The 26,919-nt window shown below is 39.1% G+C and overlaps 2 protein-coding genes across 5 annotated transcripts in view; both read left to right on the top strand.

Annotated features, from left to right (window-relative positions):
* taf15 (TAF15 RNA polymerase II, TATA box binding protein (TBP)-associated factor) overlaps window positions 1-13,448 on the top strand; it is a 17,694-nt gene extending 4,246 nt beyond the window's left edge. Inside the window, exons 1-16 of one of the 4 annotated variants that reach the window (XM_014018176.1) lie at window positions 2,695-2,940; window positions 3,621-3,645; window positions 3,855-3,888; window positions 3,975-4,053; window positions 4,137-4,194; window positions 4,455-4,777; window positions 4,880-5,069; window positions 8,975-9,009; window positions 9,532-9,564; window positions 9,658-9,767; window positions 11,201-11,330; window positions 11,406-11,498; window positions 11,594-11,678; window positions 11,758-11,849; window positions 12,294-12,450; window positions 13,070-13,448. In XM_014018176.1, coding sequence (XP_013873630.1) covers window positions 2,931-2,940; window positions 3,621-3,645; window positions 3,855-3,888; window positions 3,975-4,053; window positions 4,137-4,194; window positions 4,455-4,777; window positions 4,880-5,069; window positions 8,975-9,009; window positions 9,532-9,564; window positions 9,658-9,767; window positions 11,201-11,330; window positions 11,406-11,498; window positions 11,594-11,678; window positions 11,758-11,849; window positions 12,294-12,450; window positions 13,070-13,109 — 1,494 coding nt within the window. In that variant the 5' untranslated portion in view covers window positions 2,695-2,930 and the 3' untranslated portion in view covers window positions 13,110-13,448. Of the gene's footprint in view, window positions 1-2,694; window positions 2,941-3,620; window positions 3,646-3,854; window positions 3,889-3,974; window positions 4,054-4,136; window positions 4,195-4,454; window positions 4,778-4,879; window positions 5,070-8,974; window positions 9,010-9,531; window positions 9,565-9,657; window positions 9,768-11,200; window positions 11,331-11,405; window positions 11,499-11,593; window positions 11,679-11,757; window positions 11,850-12,293; window positions 12,451-13,069 lie in introns of those variants that run through there. The other 3 variants (XM_014018174.1, XM_014018177.1, XM_014018175.1) reach the window with 3 other exon arrangements.
* Window positions 13,449-13,550: 102 nt separating this feature from the next.
* The window catches only part of mmp28 (matrix metallopeptidase 28), a 23,194-nt gene continuing 9,825 nt past the window's right edge, over window positions 13,551-26,919 (top strand). Inside the window, exons 1-3 of the mRNA XM_014018180.1 lie at window positions 13,551-13,907; window positions 16,586-16,662; window positions 17,216-17,403. Of these exons, the coding sequence (XP_013873634.1) occupies window positions 13,767-13,907; window positions 16,586-16,662; window positions 17,216-17,403 (406 nt within the window). The 5' untranslated portion in view covers window positions 13,551-13,766. The remainder of the gene's footprint in view (window positions 13,908-16,585; window positions 16,663-17,215; window positions 17,404-26,919) is intronic.

The raw sequence follows: 26,919 nt of genomic DNA on the forward strand, positions 1-26,919 counted from the left end.
ATGGAGCTGCAGAGCACACTCCACAAAAGCGCTCAATGAAAATTATGGAGCAATTAGAGATATATTAGCCAAAATATCTTCAGACTGTGATGAGAAAATGCAAACCAAACTCGAAGCAGCTGCATTGGTCACAAACTTGATAAACTGGGGACTGTAATAATGACTATGTTGTGGGACCAGGTACTGCATAGATTTAAGGCAACAAGTGACCAGCTCCAAAAAAGTGACATGGATTTAGCTACTGTTCTTGGCCTTTTACGCTCACTGCTTTCATATGTTGGTGCTCTACGAGAACAGTTTTCAGAGCTTGAAGAATCAGCACGCGCTGTCAGTGCCACACAAAACTACCAGTTTGACACTCAACATGTGAGAAAAATAAAGAGATTTGCAGATGAGTCAACAACGAAGTTGCTTTTACTGACAGTAGTCAAAGATTTAACATTATGTCATTATTGACAGACTTTGTACATGCTTATCCAAGCACGTTGAAGCCTACACAGATATGTATGACCTCTTTGGGGTTTTATTTGAGAGGGACTGATGACTGCGATGTGGAAAAGCTGCTAAGTTGAGCTCAACCTATCCAGCAGATCTGGACAGTTCCTTGTCAGATGAACTTATTCAGTTCAAGCACTTCGTGCAGAATGAGACTTCACCTGCACAGCTGCTGCAAGCTCTTCAGAGACATGGACTTAAGACAACATTTCCGAATGTTTACGTTGCACTAAGACTGTTTTTAACCTTGCCTGTGTCTAACTGTGAGGGTGAGAGGTCATTTTCTGTTTTGAAAAGGGTTAAAATGAGCCACAATGTCACAGACACGGCTCTCTGCACTTTCTCTTTTGGCCGTCGAACATGAACTTGTTAGTGGCCTTGATTTTGAAGATGTCATACACCAGTTCGCAGTCAAAGTCTAGAAAAAAGTCAATGAATGTTTGCTAAACAAAAGCATGTAAAATTTAAACATGCACTGCACTTCCCCTTATCAAGGGTTAAAACTGTATTTTTCCAGATTATGTAGCATTTATTTTGGTCTTGTTGTTTTGAGAGAAACTGACAGATTTCCAAATGTTGCACTAAAAATGTTTAAGTTTTTGTGATGTGACTTGTTGTAGTTTTGTTTTTTAAAATAAGTTAAAATGAGCTGAGAACCAAAATGGTTACTGATGTGTAATTTTATAGTTTTTTCTTTCCCCTTGTGATGCCAGCTCCATGAAAATCCTGTTAACTCTTTTATTGTTGTCGAGAGAAAACTGGCACATTTCAAAATGTTTGTTTTGCACTAATAATTTGATTGTCTTGTTGAATTCTGAGACAGGACGATTTTTGTTTAAAATGAGCTGAGGACCAAAATGGTTACTGATACAGCGTTTTATTTATTTTTGTTTCATTGTGATGCCAGCTCTATGTGAATACTGTGAATTGCTTGTTGTTGAGAGAAAACTGGCAGATTTCAAAATGTTTGATTTGCACTAATAAGTTGATTGTCTTCTTGAATTCTGAGGGGACAGTTTAAAATGAGCTGAGGACCAAAATGTTTCTGTGGACTTCCTCTGTGATGGCTCTATAAATTCAATACATTTGTGTTGGGGACGTGTTAAATAAACATCGGATGGTTTGAAAGTGGTTGGTTATTTTTTATTTAATTTTTTATTTTTGAAAATAGAGGACATTTTGCTCTCTCTCTATGTAGTGGGTCATTTGATGTGTTTTGTTTTCATAGCATCATATATGACTGAGTGTCCATAATCAGAATCAGATCAGAATCAGCTTTTTTGGCCAAGTATGTTGACACACACAAAGAATTTGTTTCGGCTGATGATGTCTCTCCAATAAACATACCGGTACATACAAAATACACAGTGTTGGAAGCACAATAGCATAAGACATAATAATAAATATTCTAGTATGTGGATTAGATGCAAGTAATACATACATTTTATGTACAGTAAGTGTGCGTGTGTGTTTGTGTGTGTGTGTTATAAAGGTAAAATGAGGAGGTTAGGCACTAATTAGCAGTTTTGATGTTTGGAATTGTTAATCAAGGAGATGGCCTAGAGGAAGAAGCTGTGTTTGGGTCTGGATGTTTTTGAGCATGAGGCTCTATAGCAAGAGGACATAGTGTGTTTATAGTTTTATGAGTATTTGTGCATTTGTACATCAAAATACACTTGATGACTGTTACAATTTGTAGTATTGAGTATATTTACTGTATATTACGTTAATTTATTCTGCATTTTGCCACATATTGGTGATCCTGGGGTCGTGATGACGGGGCCCTTGAATATTGTTGCCCAGGGTATGGCGAAGTGTTAATCTGGCCCTGTACCTAAGGAAAATGCATATATTGGCTGTATGGTTGAACATACTTTAACATGGAAGCCATTTATCCACTTGTAACTAGGTTGGTGAAATCCCAGTCACTTATTTAGAAGATGTCTACATAAATGAATACCCTCAAACAGATTACAGAGTAAAATGAATTTAATATTTTACTTTTATAATTTGTGGTGGTATAACCATACAGTTCTTCAATCATATCTACTTTTTGTAACAGCTGTGTCTAAAATGTTCCCCTGTAATCTCTCTAATTGTCCCAAATGAAATACAGCAATGCTTTTTATAACTATTTTCAGTGATTTTATAATGTTTATATGTTTTAAGAGTTGTTGCGGTTTTTTTTAAGATACTACCATGTTTTTGTACAGTTGTCACATTAGGTGGCGGTAGTGCGGCGTTGCTCTGCTTCAAAGCTTAGTGCAGACAGAAGAAGAAGAAGGTCAGGGGGAGGAGCTTATAGCTCCCCTAATGAGAAGTGCGGCGGCAGYGGCGTGGTATCATTTTTGTAGCTTTAGCAATCGGCTTTATTAACCTCTTACCAGAAAAAGAAACACATTTTCACTTTAATTGGCTGTATCTAACAGCGCATAATGGCCACGGGTAAGTCGAATTATTTTCATGTTGCTTTTTTTTTTTTTGTACAGTAAAACGAACGCCGCAGATTTTTTTTAAGGGTGCGTACCTCGAGGCCAAAGGAATGGCKCCGTCTATGTCATGGATATATGTCCTGATGCATCTCATGGATATATAGCGAATTTTTCATTCTACTATTTTGCGTTAATACTTAAATACTCCAGAATAATTGTTTGATCAATATGATTTATTGTATATCTTTTAAAGTGTTAGCAACATGTGAACATTAAATGTAAGGCCTTGCGACAGTTCACCCTCAGACATTGTTAGTTTGGGCAACGGACTTGAATGCGTCTTTTGTTTTATGCATGTTCGTTCGCATGGATAAGTGTTTGCATTGAAGCCAAGTCCACTTTCTCTATAAAAAGCACTGCCTAATAATGTTAAACACAATTAGTTTTTGCCTTAGTAAAAAATAACTAGAATAATCTCCAGTAAGTAGTCTACACCGGCGCTAAATCGAGCGCCATTTTGTTGTCTTTCTGGCGGCTGGCCTGTTTTTTATTTTATTTTTTATTTTCCTGAATCTGGCCTACTTTTTTGACCTACTTTTATTTCTCTCTTGTTAGCTGAGTCCAACATGAGCTGCTTTTAAACTGACCAACTTCATGCTAAAATTAATCCGCATTTTTTTTTTCCATTTTCAGATTCAGGCTACGGTGGCTCACAAGGGTAAAATTTTCACTATAAACTCAAACCTTTAATGTTCCTTTACAACTAAGAAAATACATTAATACAAATGAAAAGATGCAAATATTAAATAATTACTGTATTCTCAGTTTAAAATTCCACTGTATGTATCAGACTATTGTCTGTAAAGTGTGTTCATCATAATTCTGGTAAAATATTAATCTGCTCTGAAAATGTTTTTGTGTCTGTAGCTATGGGTCCTATGGAGGTCAGCAGGGTGGACAGGTGAGACATATCCACTTGCCTTTTGGATGCACATGTTTTACAACAGGATTTGTTCATGTATTCTAACTTGTGTATCTTTCTGATAGGGTTATGGACAAGGAAATACTGGTGGCCCTTATGGGGGACAGAATTACAGTGGTTATGGTCAGCAAGGTGCAGCTCAAGGTAGTATATATTTTATAGGTTTTAAACGACCAAATATCTAAAATGTTTGAGCCTTGTTTGATGTTGGGTCATTATTTTCACAGAAAACTTTGGCCAACCTCAGCAACAAAGCTACGGTGGTTATGGACAAGAAACATCTGGGTAAGTTGCACCAAAGTGTTTTTTTTTTTTATTTGTTTCATTTTAGATTTATTTGATATAAAACGTGTTTTACTGCAAGTTTAAAAATAAATCTAGGCTGTGTGACTAAATTTTGCTTCAATTTCATGAGCAATGTTTTAGATTTCCCCCTTTTTTTTACCACTTCAGTAGAAAGCAACACTAAATACCTGAATATTAGTATCTTAGCTTCTTCATCAGTGTTTTTTTTTTTTTCTTTTATTCCCATTTCTAAAACCAAGGTATGGCGACAAACCGTCCTACAGTCAGCCAGGAACTGGTTCTTCCTATGGTGGCCAGCCCCAAGGTGGGGACAGCTATGGGCAGCAAGGATCCTACGGTGGCCAGGGTGGAGGTGGCTATGGTGGTGGTGGTGGTGGTGGCCAGGGCAGCGGTAGCTATGGTGGAAGCCAGTCCCAAGGAGGTGGTACCTATGGACAACAAGGATCATACGGTGGACAGAGCAGCAGTGGATATGGYGCCGGGCAAGGGCAAGGTGGGGGCAGTGCTGGTGGTGGCAGCAGCAGCGGCGGCGGTGGCAGTGGCTATGGGAGATGGAGTGAAGGTACCTATAGGGAGATCTTTTGGTACATATGCTACATCTGTATGTAATTTGAGTGTTTGGTAAGTTAGTGTCTGCACATATTTACTTATTTTTTTGTTTCAGAACCAGGTGAAGGTGGTGGTGGTCAGGGTGGCCGGTTTGGGCGTGACAATGGAGACCGTTCAGAAGGAGGGGGTTTCAGAGGTCGTGGCCGTGGTGGAGGTGGCTATGATCGTGGCGGTTTCGACCGCAGCGGTGGATATGACCGAGGTGGTTATGACCGTGGTAGCAGAGGTGGACCTCCTGGTATGGGGTAAGTTGCACAGTGCCACTGCCCCCAAGGTACATCTGTAAATTCATATGTGTGAAGAAATTTGTGTCTAACACATTTAAGTTTCAAATGCAAAGAATCATGAAACGGATTTTCACTACTCATCAGATTTATGCTCCAGATCCCCAAACTGGTAATATATACATTTCTTCTTAAAGCTAAATGATACAAAGTTGTCACTACTCAGTGAGGTAACACTTGCCTATGTCTGCACGGTCACAAGTTCTGTTTATTTAATTCATTTTTTAATGGAGGTTTTTCCATTAAAAAAGGTTAATTCATGTTTCTGTTTACATGAACTAATGGCTCGATATAGTGGTGTGGTTTGATAGCTTGTTTGACCAACTGAAGGTCATGAGGATCTTAAAGTGAAGGAGACACAGGTCACTTGAGTGGTCTACAAAGCACCAGAGACCTGGATTTGCAACTGTAATATCTCAATTATCTTTGTCCAATATGAAACAAGTTGACAGTCTTGTTTTCTTTGACAATGTATGCGTTACTACAAAACAGAGAAATGGGTTATAACTTAATTCCACTGCATCGTGTGGCTCAACTCAATCTTCCACTTCAATCAGAATCTACTCAGGGTAGAATGATTCAAGTGTTTGAGTCATGGGGAGCTGCACGGACCGACTGCAAAACTTCTGTGTGAGGGCAGGTTAGTCTCTAAAAGGAACGCTTTGAAGGAAGATATGCAGAGCATTGGTGTGGGACATGAGGATGCTAGGGAGAGAGCAGGACGGAGGCATCTGTTACAAAGACCCCTGAAAGGGGCGGTCAGAACAAGTTATTGCACTAAAATTATCTTCATGGAGGTTAAAGACACCCCACAAAAGTCTTAACATTTAAACTTGGTAAATCACAGACTACAAACTTTAAAATGCCACCTGTATAGCTAAATCTAAAATGTATCCACAAATAAAACTCAACCTGGCTAAAAGGTAGTTTGAATTTGTCCTGCCAGGCAAATGTTGTCTGAGGTAAGAAGATATGGTACTTAATATTTAAAGAGGGGAAGCCTGAATGGAGTTGATCTTTACTTTGTTGTTGTAATGGAAATAAGTCTCTTTTAATCCTGCTTAACTAGTTTTCTACATTGTTCCCTGTCATGACCTGCAAAAGGTGCATTGCAGTTCAGAGAATTGTATGCAAAAATGCTGAACCACTTTTCCAAATAAGACTGAGCAGTAAAAAGGGTGTTGCTCTGTCCCACATGATCTAAAACAGCAATGGTATTGCTTTTAAGAACTAGCAATAAAAACTTTAGGCAAATAAAAGAATGCTCTTCCTGTATGATGACTTGGTGTTTCTGCTGTGTAGCATTTTCACAGTAGTGACACATGCTTAAAGAAAACTGCAGAGAGTGTATCCCCTCTCAACAACTGGCATAAATGGCAATTGTCACAATTCCCTCGCCACAAAACAGGAACTTGTCACGATGCACAATTTCACAACATTACTGTGGCCCTCAGCAGACACTAAGGGATATAAAACAGCTGAGCCTACAATGTTAGGTATCACCAGATCTTAAAAGAAAGTAATGGTTTGGCTGAAGCTGCTGGTAACATTAAAGAACAAGCAGCAGACCTGACCAGTTATCAGATATGGAACACACATTTTGGTTACATTCACACTGTAGGCAAATGCCACCCAAATCTGATTTATTTTTTATTTTGTCCTCATGGGACTGATGTCAAATGTTTTCAAATCCAACCCGGACCTTTTCAGTATGTGGTACTGAACATGTTTTTCAGAGTGACCACAGTCTGAATGCTTCTCACGTTTCATCTGACTTTAACATGGGGGAGGGTTTAGGGTTGGTCAATATTGGCAAAAAAATTAATCACGATTAATTGTGGTATTTAGCCGATAAAGATTAATTTGATAAATAATCCCCTGGAATAACTGGACACCCTTATGTCCTAGTCAAATGACCAATTTAGTGGGAAAGATTTGCTCTTTGTAAAAATCTGTTCCAAATTGTGTCAAAATTACAGACTTCAGGCTGAAAATCAAATTTTAAATTGTGTTGATTGATAATAAATTACAGAACTTTCTTTAATGTTCGTCATATTTGAAGAAGAAAAGAGCACCGAGTGGACTGACGGGAGAAATTAATTGATTGCACACGATACAATTAAGCCCAACCCTACATGGGGGAGAATCAATCCAGTAATAATGATACCATCCTTGAGTCATGCTGTTTAAATCTTGCAACTCTACACGGCTTCAGCTACAGAACAGAAGTCAAGTTGCTTCTTTTTTTTTTTTCCTCCTTCATGTCTTGAATGACTGAGACTCCACAGAATAAAATAATGTTAGCCTCAGGGGCATCAGTCTCGGACTGTTTTGATTCTAAATTTATTCAATCAGAATATTACTTCCAGTTTGTTGCTCCCGTTTCAAAAATAGGTGCTGTACTGGAGCAGCTAACCAGGCAGGTTAAAATGTAAATGGTGAATTAAACAAGCATGTCAGATAATTAATTGGCTTGATTGCACATCAACTTAGGAATTGACACGCTAACATGAAGCACCCATATTTAGCCTTCTTCTGTAAGACGGCATGCTAAACGTGATGTCACGTCATCTTCTGCACATGCGCTTCACATTATTGCTGTGGAGAGTTCACATTGTAGTCTGATGGAGGTCCTGTGAAAAACGTAAATGTTCATTAGGGGTGTAAATCACCAGCTTTATCACGATACGATCTTACATGGATATGTTTGGATGACGATTCAATATTTCTCGATCACAAAGTGTATCATATGATTTTGATTCATATTAATTCACGTCTGCGATCGATATAATGCAATATCATATGCCCATCTAACACAGTGACTGTTAGATGGGCATATATCGATTCACATCAAACATAGGATAACGATATTTCCATTTTGCCTCAATATAACTTCATATCGATAAAGATAGATGTGTTGTTACACCCCTAATGTCCATGCAGAAAAAATTGGATTTGAGCCTTAAGACCTGCAGTGTGAATGTAGCCTATGATCCTGTAAATATGAACGGTTTTGTTTTGTGATTCATTATCCATGAAAGTAGATCTAAATATGAAAACCCTTTTTAAAGTAGGTGGAATAGTAAGACACCAGAATATATTTTGGGGTGGACAGTAATGCTACTTACTAAGGTATAATTTAGGGGAAATTTTTAAAAGTATTACTAAATTGGATGCAGTCCAACCCTGTTACCAAGAAATCCATGCATATCTATGTTTCTGGAGCTTGACTTTAGTGTAAACACACAAACCAATGAGAACTGTTTATTTTTAGAGGATAGGATTATTTAGCTAGAATGTTATATTACATTTCTATCAGTTCTCCAGACAGGCACTTTTTTTTACCTTAAGTCATTAAAATGCATTCAGGTATTGTGTATTTGACAATGGTGAGCATGTATATTGTGTTAACATGGATCTACATTTTATACTACAGGTGTTCAGAGTGAGTGAACTAAAACTTGGACCTCGGTTAAAGGATCTTGTAGATGCAATCGGTGGAAGATTGCTCATTGGTTGCTGCTCCTTTTTGTCAATAATTTGGCTCAATTGAAATCCAATTCGGCTGTTTTTAATCACCATTTTGTATCCAATCTGGCCACCTGAAAACAAAATTACAAAGTTTTCTGTAAATAGTAACTCACTGACGTGACTGTCTTCACTCATCTGCCTGAATGTTCAGTCAGAACTTCCAAGTCGTCTGTTTATTGATCTGTACTGCCAAAGACTAACTCATTCCTCGTGTGAGACATTTCCACCGTAGTCGCACACCCTGGCAGGAATGCATACTGGTGGATGTAGGGGAGCTTTGAGCTCTCAGTTGGAACAAAGGAAAAGCCATCATATCTCCAATTTTTCCTCTGCAGAGGTGGTGACCGTGGTGGCTACAAAAATTTTGGTGGTAAGTGACGAGCATCAGAACTGTGTCGGTGGGGGAGGAGAAAAGAACATGAGTTAAGCAGAACAGAGGGTTAAAGGGGGGTTAAAAAATCTTCAATGAATGCCACCATTTCCATGTCCAAAATCATCTCAAGGAACTCCACCTAATGCTACTTCTCATAAATGACATCAGATATGGTAAAGAACTTGGAGTTGTAAAATAATGGTATTACTGCATGAAGGAAGGATGGTTGTAAATGACAAAGGTGTTCCCAGGACGGAGGAGGGACAACTCTTAAGTCATCTTGGTGGTTTTTATTTCTGGTATAGGCTCAAATGAAAAAAAGAGCATTTCTAATCATGTTGCAAGGTATTGGTATGTGATGCAACGGTACAAGAACTCAACATAAAGCTATAAACATAAGGTTTATTGAAGTTACTGTTAAAGATTGGTAGGGCTGCAGATGATTTGTGTGTGTAACTCTCCGGAGCCTTGAGAACCTCATTGTTTAAGTTTTGTCTTCTATCCTTTTCTGTCACTCAGGCTCTCGAGACTACGGCTCAAGGGATGACTCAGGTGGGACAGGCTCTAAACTTGACCTGAATTTGTGTCGTGTCAACTCTGATCTCTGTTTACAGTCATTGAAATGTTTTCCTTTTCCATTCGCAGGTGGAGAGCAGGACAACTCGGACAACAACACCATTTTTGTTCAAGGACTTGGAGAAGATGCCACAGTTCAGGAAGTTGGAGACTACTTTAAGCAAATTGGCATTATCAAGGTACACAATTGGTTTTAATGATGTTTTCTTTTGGCACTTGTTTGTGATATTACCTGACCACATAATATGTAACACAATATGTTTGTGTGCAAAATTCTTTGATCTGATTGAAATGTGGCATTGGAATCATTAGCTACGTTTACATAGACATAAGTAATCGGATTAAACAGCCATTCAGAATAAAAATGCATCATGTAAACACCCCGTTCGGATTATTCTGACCTGATTCAGCTCGATCTGAATGAATTTGTAATTGGAATGAGAGAGGTGGTTTATGCTGATTGATAATCTAAACAGTGTGCATGTAAACAATCTAATCATTTTATTCTGATTGTGGAAAACTGACCTGACCATGTCTGCTGACTCTTGTCCACTGGTTTCTGCTCTATTGTGGAGAGAGGAGATGCAGCACAGAACCTTTCCTCCTGTTCTCTCATTCAATAAAGAAGGAAGACGCACAACCTGCACCACTTCGCAAAAAAAAAAAAAAACAAACAAGCAAACACTAAAAAAAAAAAAAAAAGTCTGCGCATCACCTGCAGCTTAACCAGAGAGTGCAGTAATGTCTCCACCATTATTAAAATCTGTCGCAGGTCCATTCTGAGCTCAGAAGCTGTTTGTTTATCTTCATGACGAAAGTAGAACTTTTTTCTTTTTTTTCTTTTTTTCTTTTTTTTCCCTTTTTTTTTTCGGGAAAGTTAACAACTGCACATGTCAGTGCTTCTATTGAGAATAAAAGCCTGGTGCATGTAAACACTCACGATCGGTTTGTGCCCATGTAGTCGATGTTTTTCAGTTATTTAATCTGAGTACATTTCAGTCTGATCAAATAATTTTGTGCATGTAAACATGGCTACTGTTTTGTTTATATGGGCACAAATTCATTGATCATGATGAGCTTTTATATCCACCAGGCTTTTATTCAGAATAGAAGTACTGACGTACAGAGTTGTAAACTTTCCCTAAAACAAACGCAGAAGAACTACTTTCAGAATGAACAGAAATATTTTCTGAGCACCCAGAATGGACCTGCTGGAGACGTTATTGCATTCCCTGATTGAGCTACTGAGAGTTGGTCTTCCTGCCTTACCGGACGAGAAAGCAGGAGGAAATAAACATAACTAATTTTGCTTCTTTAACATATTGGCACCTAGCCAGGCAGAAATGCGTCTGGTTGACATAGGGTGCACATGTGCAGTCAGGTCAGTTCTCCACAGCCAGAATGACATGATCAGAATAGGTGTTTACATGCACATTGTTCAGATTATAAATCAACATAAACCACCCCTCTCATTCGGGTTACAAATTCATTTTGGTGGAGCTGAATTGGATCAGAATATTTCGATTGGGGCATTTATAAGCTGTTTTATTCTGATTACTTATGTCCATGTAAACATGACTATTAATTATGTGAATGTACTCGTTCTTTTTAGGTCAATAAGAAAACCGGCCAGCCTATGATCAATATTTACTCTGACAAAGCCACCGGCCGACCAAAAGGAGAAGCTACTGTATCGTTTGATGATCCTCCCTCAGCTAAGGCTGCTATTGACTGGTTTGATGGTAAGAGCGTTGACATTTTCCCCCCTCTGTTTATTTCTGTGTCTTGTTTTTTTATTATTATTTTTTCCACTTTAGGGAAGGAATTCAATGGCAAACCCATCAAAGTCTCGTTTGCCACCCGCAGAGCTGAGTTCACACAGAGGGGAGGCTTCAGAGGGGGACGAGGAGGTGGGTCGTCAGGATGTCACTCTGCCTAACTGATACATGAGGATATAAGGTACAGGTGTTGCTGTTCTGCTGCTCATCCACGTGGATGTGTTCAGGTTTCAGAGGCCGAGGTGGTGGAGGCGGCGGCGGAGGAGGACCCAACTTTGACGTTAAGGGAGGGGACTGGCCCTGCCCAAACAGGTCAGTCTTTTGATGATTGATAATAAGTTTATATACCTGAAATTATTTGTTACTAATAGATTTTCCTGTTTTTCCTCAGCTCTTGCGGCAACATGAATTTTGCAAGACGGCAGGAGTGCAACAAGTGTGGTGCACCTAAACCAGGAGACTCAGGATTTGGAGGTGGCAGTGGTGAGTTCTATTTTTTTATTGTATTTATTTAAGTTCAACTCAGTTTATTTATATAATGTTAAGTCACAACGCATTTACAAAATGCCATATACAAAAACCTAAACTTATAGCAGTAGAACTAAGGAATAACTCAGGAAACATAAGTCTAACTATAGGATTTATTAAAAAGGAAACTTTTTTTTTTAAGTCTAGCCTTAAAAGTAGACAGAGTGTCAGCCTCATGGACAGAAACTGGAAGTTGGTTCCACAAGACAGGAGCTTGATAACTGTAAGCTCTGCTTCCCATTCTACTTTAAAAAAAACTCTAGGAACCACAAATAAAACTGCAGCCTGAGAGCAAAGTGCTCTGATGGGGAAATATGGAACAATAAGATTTTAATGTAAAATGGCAACATTTTTCAGGTTTATTGTACAAACGTTGACATCGTTTTGTTGCCGTTGCAGATCGAGGAGGCAGAGGTGGATTTGGCGGCGATCGAGGTGGTGGTTTCAGAGGCCGTGGAGGTTTCCGTGGTGGAGATCGCGGTGGCTATGGAGGTGGCGGCGGCGGCAGTGGTGGTGGAGGATTTGGTGGTGGTGGTGGCTACAAAATGGGAGGAAGGTTGGTTGATGTTTCCTGATTTTTAATTTTATTTTATTACTTAAAAATTTTTTTTCTTCTGCATTCATAAGAAGACTGCATCATTTCTGCCAAAGTGATTTAGTTACACCACCAGAAGGGGGCGTCACCGTCCTGAGAAGGATCTGATCTGCCCAAGTGTTAAAAAGTATTCTGTGTATATATGTATTCACAGCATCACCCATTTTATGTCTGCAAGAACTTTTAATTAAAATCTTATGGTGGTGTTTTCTCAAAAGTTTTTGAACAATGTTTAATTTAAGGACATATTTCTTGTTTTCTGTAGTTAGTCATGTCATAGGTGAAGAAATACTGTCTGAAAATATGAAGACCAAGGGGAGATTTGCATTTCTTTTTCTCATTTGACCTTCATCACATTTCATAGGAAATGATGTCATGTCTGACATTTGAACACCGTCTCCTGTTTAACTTTGTGGGGTGTTATTGGAGGTCTTCCTTCATTGGACAGTGGCTCATTATCCTTAGGGAAATTCTGAAATGCAGAGATTCATTTCACCTTCATTTGTGCAGCTGCTGGTTCAGTAACATGAACAAATGATGTTTTAAAAATACCACACGTGCTCCTTTTGTGTCTCCTCAGGGGTGAGCGCAGAGACGACAGAAGAGATCGGCCATATTAAACCTCGAGCCAAGACGAACCATTCCAGCCCTGGAGTTCGCTGTGTGGGGGGGTTAGGGTTATCTTTAGAAAGCAAAAGAGGGAGAGAGATGTTTGAAACATTACATGTCTGCTTCTGTAGTTTGTTCATCTTGAGTATTATTGTTTGTTTGTGAGCGAGGGATTCATTGAGCTAATGTGAAGGGGCTGATGGGCACTGTTGACATGTCAGACTTTAGTTTTTCCTCTTCCTTTCTGTGTACATTTTAATTTTTTTCTTTCTGAAACTAGATTCAGGTGGTTTGAGGTAGACATTGATTGACCCATTGTTTTGTATAAATGGAATAAAACATTTTACTTATGTTCTCTTTTTGTGTGTTTTTATTCAAATTTTTAWTGAAATACTGTTTCCCTGTTATGTACAATTGTTCAAATGTTGCTAGAAAAAAAAAAACGGATTATGATCTCCACTCCTTAGAGCAGCAAGAATGTACAGTGGTGCGAATCTGCTGGTATTTTGCCTTGAAGCATCGGAACAGGCTCTGACAGAGGGGGCGGTGCTGGCCTTCCTCCTCCTCCTCTGAATAAGTTCAGTCCTGACAGGGATGGAGTCAGCTGTGTCCTCTGCTGCTGACAGAGGACTTCCAGCCATGAAGAGAGGAGCGGCAGCTGTGCAGGGATGTGTGGTGGTGTGACGGCGTGTTCAGCCGGGAACGAGCCGCCCACCTCCGGGGGGGACATGAGAGTCTGGATCCTGGCTGTGATCGTGCTGCTCACCGCTCACAGCACCCGGGGATCCCCGCTGCATCTGGACCCAGAGGTACGTTACTCAGAACTGCTTCATGATTATAAACTGATTTTTAATCAGGAGTAAAGCTCCATGTTTGTCAGCAGYGAGGATTTAATGTAAAGAATCAGATTACAGATTAATTTTCTGTTAAAACTAAACATGATGGAAATAACCTGAACCTCCTAAATAAGGACAACCTTCTAAGTTTAGAGCCCAAACATTAATGTTACCATTATTTCCAAAGAAATGTAAGGCCACATCACTGGTTCAGTACACTTAATAAATGACTGAGCTTTAATTGTAAATATTCATGTCTTTAGTGTTTCTGTTTTATGTATTTTTGTCATCTTGTGCAGACAAATATGGATGATTCTGATTTTGTYCGACATCCAGTTTCATTTATATCAGGTCAAGTAGCAGGTGCATTGTTTGTCCCAGGATTTAAACTGTAGTTGCCTGTTATTTTGCTCATCGAATCTCACTATATGTTGATATTGATTGTCATTTTTCTTACTAATTTTCTATATATTTTCTTGAAACACTTCAGAATATTTTGTTCTATGTAAAGGTAGGTTTTCTCTTTTTTTATTTTAGATAATTCGAGAAACCATGCAAATCCTGTAGTCTGTCTGATTAGAGAGGTAAAGGGACAAGATTTTCCTCACAATTTCAGATGCTCTGGCATGTTTCTGTGCTTTACACTTAAAATACTGCACAGCTCTGCTTTGTGTCACTAGAAWCCTAGACATTAATGTACATGTAAACTGGTACCATAGTAAACTTTGACAGGRCCCCAAAAGTAGCTCTAACCCAGCCCTACAGGCCCTCGTTCTTCTTGCTCAGATCTAGTACTAATGTAGWGAACCATGGTGTTATTTCTGATTGTGACAAGGGCTAATCCTAACCCAAAACTGCTTTCTTCCACTTGCACAGTATTAAAGTTAGAAATATTTTATCTTGAAATGATGCAAAAACAACTAAACAGGACGTTTATGGCAGGACTATTCAACTAAATTGCTCCAGGGGCCACAGTTAATGTGGGCTAACAGCTTAGGGGCCGAACATCCAGCAATTAAAGTCATTATGTAATTAATTTCAGTATTACAAATATCTGTTACCTTTGAAATAATTTATTTTGCTGCATTTAATCATAGACACAACATACAGAACCCTATGTAATAAAAGTAGTGATAATAAAACAAAAATAACACATTATGCTTTTTATTTACCACAAATAATATTTTGACATCTCTGATTTGCCAAAATTTTAAACCAATTTTAGTTTCACTCATGGTTTAGTTTAATCTTCAACTGCTTGTAGTTTTAACTGTCTTGGATRTTCATAGAAATGGTTTTTACCAGCTTGTAGCCAAGATTCTGATGTTTCTGTAGATACCAAACATGTCTATGTTTAACTAAAATAACTCAGTAATTAAAGTAGAAAACCAGGGGGTTGGACTTAAGAGATGAATGAAYCAATTAGCAGGCCAAACTTTGGTCACTCATGGGCCGGATGTGGCCCCCGGGCCACCAGTTGAATAGCCCTGATTTATAGTATTTATCTCAATCTTTGAAAATCTCTCTAAAAAGCTTTCCAGTCTGATTGTAATGGTCCAGTTTTAGCTTGTCTGCACTGAATTTCTGTCAAATTTAAAAAAGAATTTAAAATCCTAGAAAAGTTCCATATTTTCCCAGAAGATCACATCGCTCTCAGACTGCAGGTTTACTTGTGGTTCCTAGAGTTTCTAAAAATAGAATGAGCGTCAGAGCTTTCAGTTCTCAGGCTCCTCTTTTTGATRAATCCTATGGTTAGGRGAGGCATTGGGTTTCCTCAGGTATCCTGTAGTTCTGCTACTAAAGGCTTWGAACAAACTGACCTCATCTCACTCGCTGCTGTCTTCACTCGCTCTCCTCCATGTCTGAGATGTTATTTATTGCTGCTGTACTTGAGTTTTTCTTCTAATAGATCCTACACCTGGACCAGTTTTATGTTTGTGTCTCTTTCCTGTCCTCTCTGACCCCAGCTGAGGCAGATGGCTGCTCATCCTGAGTCAGGTTCTGATTCTGCTGGAGGTTTCCTGCTGTCAAAATGGGCGTTTACTCTGAAGGAAGATTTGACTCAATCTGTTTGATAATAGCTTTTACTTAAAGACATTAATTTAGTGCATGTGACTATATTGTATCATATTTGAACTGAACTAAAATTAGATTTGTAGCTGCTTTATGTGCTGTGGTTCAGACRATTTGTGGCTGGTTACATGGTTAACATGCTCTGTGTCATTAAAAGGACAAAACATTTCTGTGCTACAAACACATCTGTCCCACTCCTGATTTTAATTTCCACCTCCACATCTGTAATCATTGTTGTGGCTGCAGAGCTGCCTGAACACGAAAACCAGCTCCAAACACATAAAACTACATTAAATTACCACAGGCAACATCTGCTGTCATGTACCCTGTTGGTTCATTTTTCAAAAGCGTTTTGTTTGTGCTAAACCTTCGCACTGTTCTCGATATTCATCTTTATGGGAAATTCCTTCTAAATAATAACTGAAGTTTAGGGGGCACCTGAGGGGTTTTTGGTTGTGTGGGTGGTCTATGTGATTTATTCACTGGAAAAAAAACTAATATAAAATATTTTAGTTWAAAAAATACAATTTGGATGCAAAATAAAGTGTCAGGGGCAATATCTGTGGGTGTTGTTGCAGGACTTTCTGGAAAAGTATGGGTACCTCCACCGTGAGCACCAGATCTACAACTCAGTGGAGATGCAGTCAGCCATCCGGTGAGTGCTTTAATGTGCCAAGTTTAACAATTTCTGGGTGGAGTGGAGAATTTTAATTTTTCGTGTCGTGTTGGAGGAGCTGATTGTGTTTAGTGGTTTTACAATAGTGCGGGGGATGAGCTCAGTGTGGGACAAACCTCGGGGCTGAACGATTGGAAACATCTGAACCACGCTGGAATTTCAGGAAAMTCTTCTCAGTGTCCTGAGTGGAAAACTGTGGTTGCTCTGAATTCTTGAGCAGAGGGTTGGGTTTGTGATCAGATGTGTGAAAAGGCTCATCTCTTTTACCTAGAGTTGCAGTCAGAGGTTTATTTTGATGAGCAAGAATGTCATTAACTTTGGACTTTTAATGATTTATTTCAACAGTTTCTTTTCCAGGGTGGGATTATTAGACATCACCCAACTTCAGTGATATTTAAAAACAACAATTCAACGCTCAAGTTAAAAATGAAAAAGTTTAAAAAGTGGAATCCTGACAGCAAAAAGCCCCAACTTTAGCCAGATGAAATCACGTCTTTACTCAGCAGRCTTCAACAGATTTGTCTTTCTGCAGAGAGTTCCAGAGGCTGTCCAATCTAGCCGTCACAGGGGAGCTGGACAGCGCCACCCTGCAGCAGATGGCGGAGCCCCGCTGTGGTGTGTCGGAYGAAGGCAGCCAGAGGATCTGGACTCGGAGAGTAAATGTGGTCTTTACTGGGAAGAAGCAAGCAAAGCACCGCGGGAGACGATCCAWTGGACAAGGTATTCTCATGGGCTCTGACACGTGAAGACAGGAGTGTCAAACTCTTTTTCACCGAGGGCCACATGAGTGTTATGGTGGTCGTCAAAGGGCCTGTTGTAATTAACTTTGATGTTGACAGAACTGGAAATGTCACATTCCTCATTAACRGTTACTGAACTCTACATGGTATTTCCTGCATAGAAACAGCATTTTAACATATTATGAACACTACGTGTATGACTGACTAAATGTGAAATAAGTAATACAGAAATACTATTAAACATTTTACTCAATCTTCRTCAKCTTGAATTYTGAACTCCCACTTTCCGACAAGGAATTCCCATGCATAATTGACATGCATTATGGGAGATGTAGTTCATGGTCACAGCAGCTTATTTTGAGACATTAAAACAAGATTATTCAACTACATTGATCAGGGGGCCACYGTTACATACTTAAAGCCAACAGTTATGGTGCAGGACAAGTATTATCAATCAATTTACATAGTACATTTAAAAACAACAGTGTTGACCAAAGTGCTTCACATACATACAATTCAATTAAAACCGTGAATTAAATTGAAGAAGTTTAAAAAGACAAAGTTCAAAATTTCTGATGTAACTCATACTGAACTTAAGTTAAAAGCCAGTGTAAAAAAAGTTTTCAAGCGGGATTTAAAAAACCGGACAGACTCTGCAGTACGAATCTCAAGAGGAAAGTTGTTCCGAGGTCTGGGGGGCCGCCACAGCAAAAGCCTGATCCCCTCTACGCTTCCGTTTAGATCTTGGCTGCATTACATTATATTTCACCTTTTTAAATAGTGAAATATATTATTTTGTTGCATTGAATCATAAACATAATTTAGTGTTAAGTTTAATAAGGCGGGTCCCCTTTGTGGGGCTGGACGAAAGGCACCTGCAGGCCACATTTAGCCTGCGGGCCTTGAGTTTGACACATGGACTATAAGCTGCATTTGCATGTTCATATGTGGCCTAAAAACACCACCTAAAACTGGTGTTCAAGGGCTGATATCCTGCATGTTTTATTTGTTTCCCTGCTCCAATGCATCTGATTCAGTGTTTGTTACCTCTTCAAGTTCTGCAGAAGCTTGTTATTCACCCATTTATACAATTCAGGTGTGTTGGAGCAGAGAAACTTCTAAAACATGCATTTTTTTTTACCCTCGAGGACCAGGCTTGGGGAGCTCTGCTTCAGAAAACTAAGTGTTTTCATGAAAAAATGCCTTGACTTGACTTTAGAATATCACAATAAAGTTTGACTCCTCGGAGGCAAAATGTCGACAAACGCAACATAACGCAACACTCAATTAGAAACTTGTACACAGTGTTACAGTTCAGGGCGTGGGGAGAACAACTTGAGGCTGGATCAYAGTAGTAAACACATTGGTATCAAATCCACAACAAGCAGATCCTTAAAAAAAAGAAATTACCCTCTTACTTTTATTTATATTCTCTGCAGAGTCTCAACTTGTTTTGGAAACAGGCTCTTTTCTCTGCCCTGCTGTTTTTTCTGCTTTAACTTTGCAGATAACGTGTCAGTGACGCAGGGCCGTATCTCAGCTTTCCCACAAACAGCTGCATTTAGAAAACATCTGCAGATTTCTGACATTTCCACCGCGCCGTTAGTGGCYGTCACCCTGGCTGCGTGGTCTGGTTGTTCCCCTTTTTCACTTCCCGCAGCAAAAAATGATAAATTATCACAATTTTCTGCTGTTAAAAGTCCAGCTGGATCCTGCCAAATTATTTACAGATTCCTCTGAGAACAAAGTCGCCCTCTCAGAGTTTTGGGTGCTTCGCAGAAAATCTCTGAGAATTACTAAAGGCTGTAATTTTTTCCTGCTGATGAAAACAAGTTTTGCAGTGATGTGAAACTCTCTGCCAGAGTTTTCAGTTCATGATGAGGAACCTGTAAGGCTTCATTAGCATCTATGAAAGGCTGGTGATCACGYAAATGCCTCTGTCTACAACTGAATAATAGAGTCAAAATGCTGTCAGCCTACTGAGACTTAAATATGGCAACAGCTCAATTTTACACATAATTAACTAAAATCTGATGTAGTAGCTGAGAATAATGTAAGACAGCAGGTAATACACGTATTTTAAAGCGTTTAGTTTAAATCTTTAGTTTGACTCTTGAAGAGGTCGTCCTGAAGGAGTTAATTTGATTCACCTTGGATGACTGAAAATCTTCTTTTAAAGGGATCCATGATTAGTTGTAACATTAGACTTTATTTAATAAACATATATTTTAACTGTAAAAATACTGTAGGATATTCAGTTTTTATCATTTTTAAACTATAAGTTGAAAAATATATTACACGGACGGAGCCATTTTATTTACCCGCAAAGCATTCTGGGTAAATGATGACGTGGATAGGTCCTCTGTGTGAGCGAGCTATATCCACCCTGAAGGTTAATCTTGGACRATATCTGATGATCGACTCTTTTAAATGAAACCAGAGAGCGTTGACAGAGAGGAGAAGGTAGAAATGACTCAGCCTGTAACTGAAAATATGGATGGAGGACAAAAGTTTAGCTTGTTTGTCTCGCTAGCGCCGAGCTAATACACATAAGGCAATATAGCATCAGCACTAGCACAACGGCTAACAGGCTAAGCTGAGGTTCTTCTTCCATGAAGCAGCTCTGTTGTCCTCCATCCATATTTTCAGTTACAGACTGAGTCATTTCTACCTTCTCCTCTCTGTCAACGCTCTCTGGTTTCATTTAAAAGAGTCGATCATCAGATATTGTCCAAGATTAACCTTCAGGGTGGATATAGCTCGCTCACCTAGAGGACCTATCCACRTCATCATTTACCCAGAATGCTTTGYRTGTAAATAAAATGTCTCCATCCGTGTTAAAATATATTTTTAAAAATTATAAAAACTAAACAGCCTACAGCATTTTTACAGTCTTTATTTAACAGTTAAAATATGTTTATCAAAATAAAGTCTAATGTTACAACTAATTATGGATCCCTTTTAAAAGTTGCAGAAAGCCAATAACTCTTCATAATTGCCCTTTCATTTGCACACATGTTTTTTATTTAGTCGGTTGCCTCCTTTGCCTCCATCCTGAGAGCTGAAACTGGATTGAAAAGTCTGACTGCAGGGCAATCAGGAGGGAMATAGTTTTGTAGCGTTGCCGTGTTTTTTGGTGTTGTAGCAGCGTTCCGATGACAGCACCGGCAGCTCGTTCGCCTCCGGCCTCGCGGGGTGAGAAGCCTCTGCATTCCTTTATGTCACTGCTGACGCTGGCTAATGTTCGGGGAATGCAGCCATCGCAGCGGAGGCTGGTGTTTTCTGCTACTCTTCATGTCAGTACCTGACGCTCCCTCCGGTGAACACGCACAGCTCACTGAAAGGATTAAGTTCTTTTCCAACTGGTTTGACTCATCAGAGGCCTTTGACTGTACCGACTGAATAAGTGGATAACTTCTGTTCAGGGTTCACGTCCYGTTCTTGTTTAGGAAAACAAACAAAAACATTTTTTTGATTGCAACTTTAATATCAGGCATGATTCATGTGGCAGCAGGCACAGTTACACAAAGTAGCTGCAGCTTTTTACCCCCCAGGTTAAACCTTACAGCTCCAGCTCCACAAACCCTCTGATCTGGTTAAACAGTAACGGTGGTACAGTCACTTTGCTTTGTTTTTCAGAAATACGTTTCAGCTGGTGGCTCAAAGAAACTTTGTTGGAGTATTAGCTTCCGATTCAGATCAGATGTTTTGTCTGAAATGTTCCAAGTTGAAAATAAAACCCGCCGTCTGGACAGGAGCGGGCAGCTGTTTGTTCCTGCACGGCCATGTTGGCTTGACTAAAGCTAGCCTGAAAAAAAAAAAATCATCTTACAAACAGATGCTGGGGAAAACAGCAGTTTTCAAGTCTTTTTTTCTTACTTTTCCAAAGATGAAATTAGCAAAATGAGTCAAAATTTTCTCTTTTCATGCAGTGAAATTTTCTCTGTTTATCAGCCTAATTGATCATAAAAATAAATATTAACTTGTTGTTTTATCATTTGTTTTGAACTCTTTTGTCTTTGGTCTGGTTCWCCCACTGGGCAACTAGTTGAAGACGTAAAATTGTAAGAAAATACTCAAATAGTTTGGAAACAGACAAAACTGCAAATAAATTGCGACAATTTACCCAACACACCTGCAAATTAAATGCTTTTTTGTCACCACAAAGTGTCTTAATGATGTTTCAGTTTGATCCCAGTTTGTTCTGCCTTTTTTTTGAAACCATCACAGTTTTGTCTCACTTTTAATGGCCCACAGAAACTAAACTGGGAAGGGTACAAGATGTTGTGCAGATAAACATGTAGAATTCTAGCAACACAATAACTATGCCTTGTGGGAGACAAGAATGCTTGTGAAACTTCTGAAACATTTTAAAAACTTAAGTATTTAAGTACTTAAGTATTTCTTAAGCCAGGTTCACACCAAACACGTTTTGAGCAGCAAAAACGTTACATTCGGACCAGGACAGAGACTAGACGCGCATCTGAAGAGGGGAGGAGTCTCTTGTTTTTTTCTATCTGACTTTAATGACGGATGAAATAAAGATGAAAATGAAGAAAATGACTTTGCTTTATTTACTGAAAGCAAGCGAACGTTGCGCTCACCAGATAATTTAGAACAGAGGTTCTCAAACTGGGGTCCGCAAGGGGTATCTTGAGGGTCCTCAAAAAAAATGTCACCAAATTGGTAATTTGGTTTTTATTTTTAAAAATGCTTGGAGAACAATGAACGAATCAAACAAACATAACTAACAAAACTAAATTACATATTCTCATGGCATTTAGGGGTTGAAATRACAATAAATTATCTTTTAAAACAGCACGGGGTTTATGAGGGGGTCCCTGGAATTTTTTCACCCTTGTAATGGGTCCCCAGACCCAAATGGCTTGAGAACCCTGATTTAGTCTGTACGGTTAGTTTCACCACACCAGGAGCTTCGAGCTGACAAACTTTTTTGTCCCGAGCCCAGTTTAACGAGCTGCTGACCCATATCGGTGCTGATATCTCCAGCCAGAACACCAACTACAGACRGTCSATTTCAGCTAAAGAGCTCCTGTCCGTCTGTTTCAGGTTAGTGGACAACATTCAGGAAACTGTCGCGTGGAAAAATTATCCTCTCTGATTGGTTGACGCGGTGCGTCGAGCAGCAGAAGTCAAATTTTTTTAACTCAAGCGTTGGCTGCTTTGGACATGCCGCATGTATGGAAAACACTCTATTGCACCTACCGCTACCTTGCACGCTGCATTAAAYTGGCTAAATGCACCGCGCTGCCCCTAAACGCGCGTCCACCATAGACTTTGCATGTAAACTGGCTGCTTCGGCTGCTCAAAACGCGTCTGGTGTGTACCCGGCTTTAGAGATTGAGGCTTTAGACACTCAGGATCATTTATTTAGTCGTAGGTTTTAGATCCATTAGTAAAATACAGATTTTCTCTAGTTTAATTTGATTTAATTTTATAGACATTTAGGCCCAATTGGAAATGGTCCAATGACCACTTCTGGCCCTCAGACCACAACTTGCCCCTGTGTGAATTCAGAGAAAAAGTCTTCAGTTATTGTAGTTATTGTGATGCGACTCAAAGAAAGACACTTTAGTTTTTTGTGGTTTGATTAAATAGATTTTTTTTTGTTTTTAACCAAAACAGTTAAAAAAGAGTTTTTACTMTTTTCTATTATCAGATCAGATCACCTACTGATACCTGTGATTCTTTAGGGTGAACCYACTGTTTGTCAGTGCTCGTCTCTCCTTTGTGTGTAACAGTCTCTCCTCACAGTTGGTGTCAAATATTTTCTCATACAACATGAAACACAAAGACTGAAAGATGTTCCCAGACTGTGATGTAAGCACAGAAGAGTATCAGTCTTGTTTTTTTTTTTTTGTTTTGTTTTGTTTTTACTGAGACAAAGACCAGAATTCCAAGCTTTGGCATTTCAGGTATAAATCTTTGAAAGTGACTTTTTTCCCCCTCTGTTCTTGCAGCTCTGAATCTGTCTACTTGTGACTTAAAACGGTTTGAGCTGATTTTCACACAGATGAGTTGAACCGTTTCAGCTGGGTTGGTGTTTGGACCTTGTTTAGTTTGAACATACTCTCAGCTTCCAGGAAAGTAAAAACAGACCTTGGCRTGTTGAATCTCGTGGTAGATCCTACTAATATTTACAGAACAGACATTCTACCTCGCTCAGCCAYGATAAGCATTTTTAGTTCGTTTGCCCTGAAAGCATCCATGAATTAAAGGCCTAGCATTCCYTGAAGGATCCATGTCTCCTGCTTTTATGAATAAAACAAAAACTGAATCYATCTTGAGATGCCAAATGCCAAATTTTGTCTCAAGACCTATAAAACTGATAGTTAAAACCAGTTTTGCRTGGCTAAMWGACAAATAAAGTTGACTCCGATGGTAATAACGTGTATTGGGGGAAACAAATAATTCACAAAAGGATCAGAAGATTTCTGTGATTTATTACATAAACATTTTGCTGGTGTGGTGGAACTAATACTTTTATGTTTAAGCCAGTAATTCATGATATCCTTTAATGACCTAGGTTTTCATGACATGCTGTTCATCTGCAGATATAATGATTAAAGTCAGAACAAGATTTTCTAACAACAGTCATTCTTAGATACGTATCACTTGTGTTTATCTTTCTGTTTTCCATTGACCTTGTATCAAATCTTGTTCTGACTTTAATAATTCTGTCTGCAGATGAACAGCATGTCATGAAAACCTAGGTCATTAAAGGATGTCATGAATTACTTGCTYAAACATAAAAGTATTAGTTCCACAACACTGGCAAAAAAGGAGAACAGCCAAAAATCACAGAAAACCTTGCAAAAAACYTCATTATCTTACAGTTCTGGCTGCTCCGCTAACAGTCAGTAATTATTGTTTTACACAGACTCACCTAATCAGAACCAAAACAAACCAGCTTTGCAGGCTGTGACCTCAACAWCATGGAGCCGCTCAGCGATATCAGTAAACAAACTTACAAAATGTATTTCAGCTCAGGACAGAATGTACATTTCATTATATGGAGCTTAATCTTATTAAAGATGGTCATTACAGATGAGCAGTTAATATTCAGCTAAAGTGATGTTTTTTTTTCTCGTTACAATCGTTTTAAACAAAGATCTTGCACAATGAGTAGAGCTTAGAGCGTGTACGGTGAACGACTCTCAGCTACTACCACATCAAATTTCAGCACAATGTCTGTAAAACTGACTGGGTTTGTCATTTTTAAAGTCAGATGACTTAAAATCCATCAAATGGTTCATAGGCAGATGCACAAAAACAGGCTCAGATGTGAGCAGTTATTTTGTTTATTTTAGGCAGAGTGCAGACATTGTGTCTAATTTTATTCTAAATGCAACATTTAGCTGTTATTTCTAAATCATTGTTGTTAAAATATGTTTCATGACATTCTTTTAAAATGTAACACATCTGAACTCCTCCTTACATTCAGAGAAACCCTGGCAGCACCAAACAAACTGTGCTTGCAGCCCCACAAACAATAACTTCAGCTATCAGATGATCTGGGTGCCTCCTGCACCGCTGCCTCYGAGGGCATCTCGTTAATCGCTTCCATAAGGGAAGTCTTGGAATGTCTTGTGTGTCTGACTTCCTGGCTTTCCCGCCGTCCTCGGGGGACCTGTTGTTCTGAGGCGGTCCGGGATGGATGGAGGGAAGGCGTCTGAGCCCCTCTCAGGATGCAGATCTACACATAATGTGTGGTAATAACAGGCCTGAAGCATAGAGTTCATCTGGGAGGGGAAAAGGAATTCAAAGCTTCTAGTCTGCTGTCGGCCAGAAAACTACTGATAAAGCAAGTAATCAAAGTACTCATTTAAAGTAAAATATAATTTGAAATATTTATTTATAGAAAGAAATGTCTTGATTCATATAAATCCTGTTTTAAACTAAAGGCCCACGGGCCAAATCTGGCCCTCGTTAACAATATAGCCRGGCCCCAAAGGCAATACTTTAAATTTAAAATGGTTTCATAATTTCTCTTTTTGTTTCGGTATTTAGTTCAACCTTCTGCTGACAGCTGGACAACTGTCAAACCAAGAAATTTCAGCTTGAAGTTTTTAGTAATTTTTGATTTTGACTTTCAGAAAATAAAGACCGGCTGTATGTCTGGGTCACATTTTGGAGCCAAGATGGCCGCTCCAGCTGACTAATCTTAGAAAACACAAAACTAACTGTAACTYTGTTAATTTTACAAATRCTGTGCYAAAATACAATGTGGTAGTAGCTGAGAGTCATTCAAAACACATACTTTAAGAGCTACGTATTGCTTAAAACTTTGTAAAAAAAAAACTGTTTCACTGTTAGCACAATATATCATGAGCCACCCAGATCATACAATTTTGCATCAGATTGTGCAACATCGTTTAGAAGTTTGACCAAAACAGCCCAAACTTTTTTCATCAGAAGATGATCTTAGTTTAAATCTCTGGCATGCATCAAAGAAGGCGGGCGCTATGGATTCAACATATTTCATTAATTTAAACCCTATAAAAGCACATTTTTCACATCAGCAGCTATAAAGAACTGTGACTTTGTGTGTTGGGATGAAATGTGACTGTTTTGTTCCTGAGCTGAACATCAGCTCGTAGTTCAGCTTCTTTTTACCCAGGTGCCTCCACTTCTCCTGTCAAACCTTTCTGTAAATMATTGTAGCCCCAAAAGCTCAACATCCAGTGTGCACCGCACTCCATTTGTGTGTTTACTCACAGAAAACACACTGACGTCATGGCCAAGCCCATGCCTTAACGACTCCAGATATCCAGATACCCTCAGCTCCCCAGGGTCTTGTTTGGGCCCCTCTTAGCGAGTCGCAGTACGCTGAGCTTAACTCCTGTGAGTCGATCATGTCGCCTCTYTGCTGTGCACGGTTTACACCAACACAAAGTTCACTGCAGGCCTCATGTCACTGTATGAATGAGCGGTGTGTGGAACGCCTCAGACCTCCCACCTACATTTGGCCTGCTTAATATTTTGACAACTGTGTTTGGGCTTGGTTTATGTTGCCACTTTAGAGAAAAATGCCACCTTTGATTGAGTGTTCAAACCCATAAATACCTGATCAGATAAAGAGCAGAGTCCCTGCAGGCTTTTGTGGTCAAATCTGAATTCAATCTCATTCCTAGTTGGCTGAGTGTTTTACCTGCAACACTTAATAGTTACAGGGAAAAAAAGTCCATCRTGCTCTTATTTATTATTGGAAAACGGAAAGACTGTGTGTGGAAAAGGCCGAGCTGCTTCCATGGGGTTAAGAGTGATTTGTTGTTGTCCATCAATCTGTGAAAGGGTTAAAGTTCATTTCCAAACAAATTGGAGTCTAGCATTTCTCATTACTCACTGACAATCAAATGGAGGTAAATTGGGGCCATAAAGCTTGTTTGATTTATTTTTTTAATGGAAACTGAAAGAAAACAAATGATTTGAAATTGAAAAAAATATTTTGAAGCAAAGAAAGAAAGAAAGAAAG

Source organism: Austrofundulus limnaeus, unplaced genomic scaffold, assembly GCF_001266775.1.
Source record: "Austrofundulus limnaeus strain Quisiro unplaced genomic scaffold, Austrofundulus_limnaeus-1.0 Scaffold184, whole genome shotgun sequence".
In the NCBI taxonomy this organism is placed as follows: Eukaryota; Metazoa; Chordata; class Actinopteri; order Cyprinodontiformes; family Rivulidae; genus Austrofundulus; species Austrofundulus limnaeus.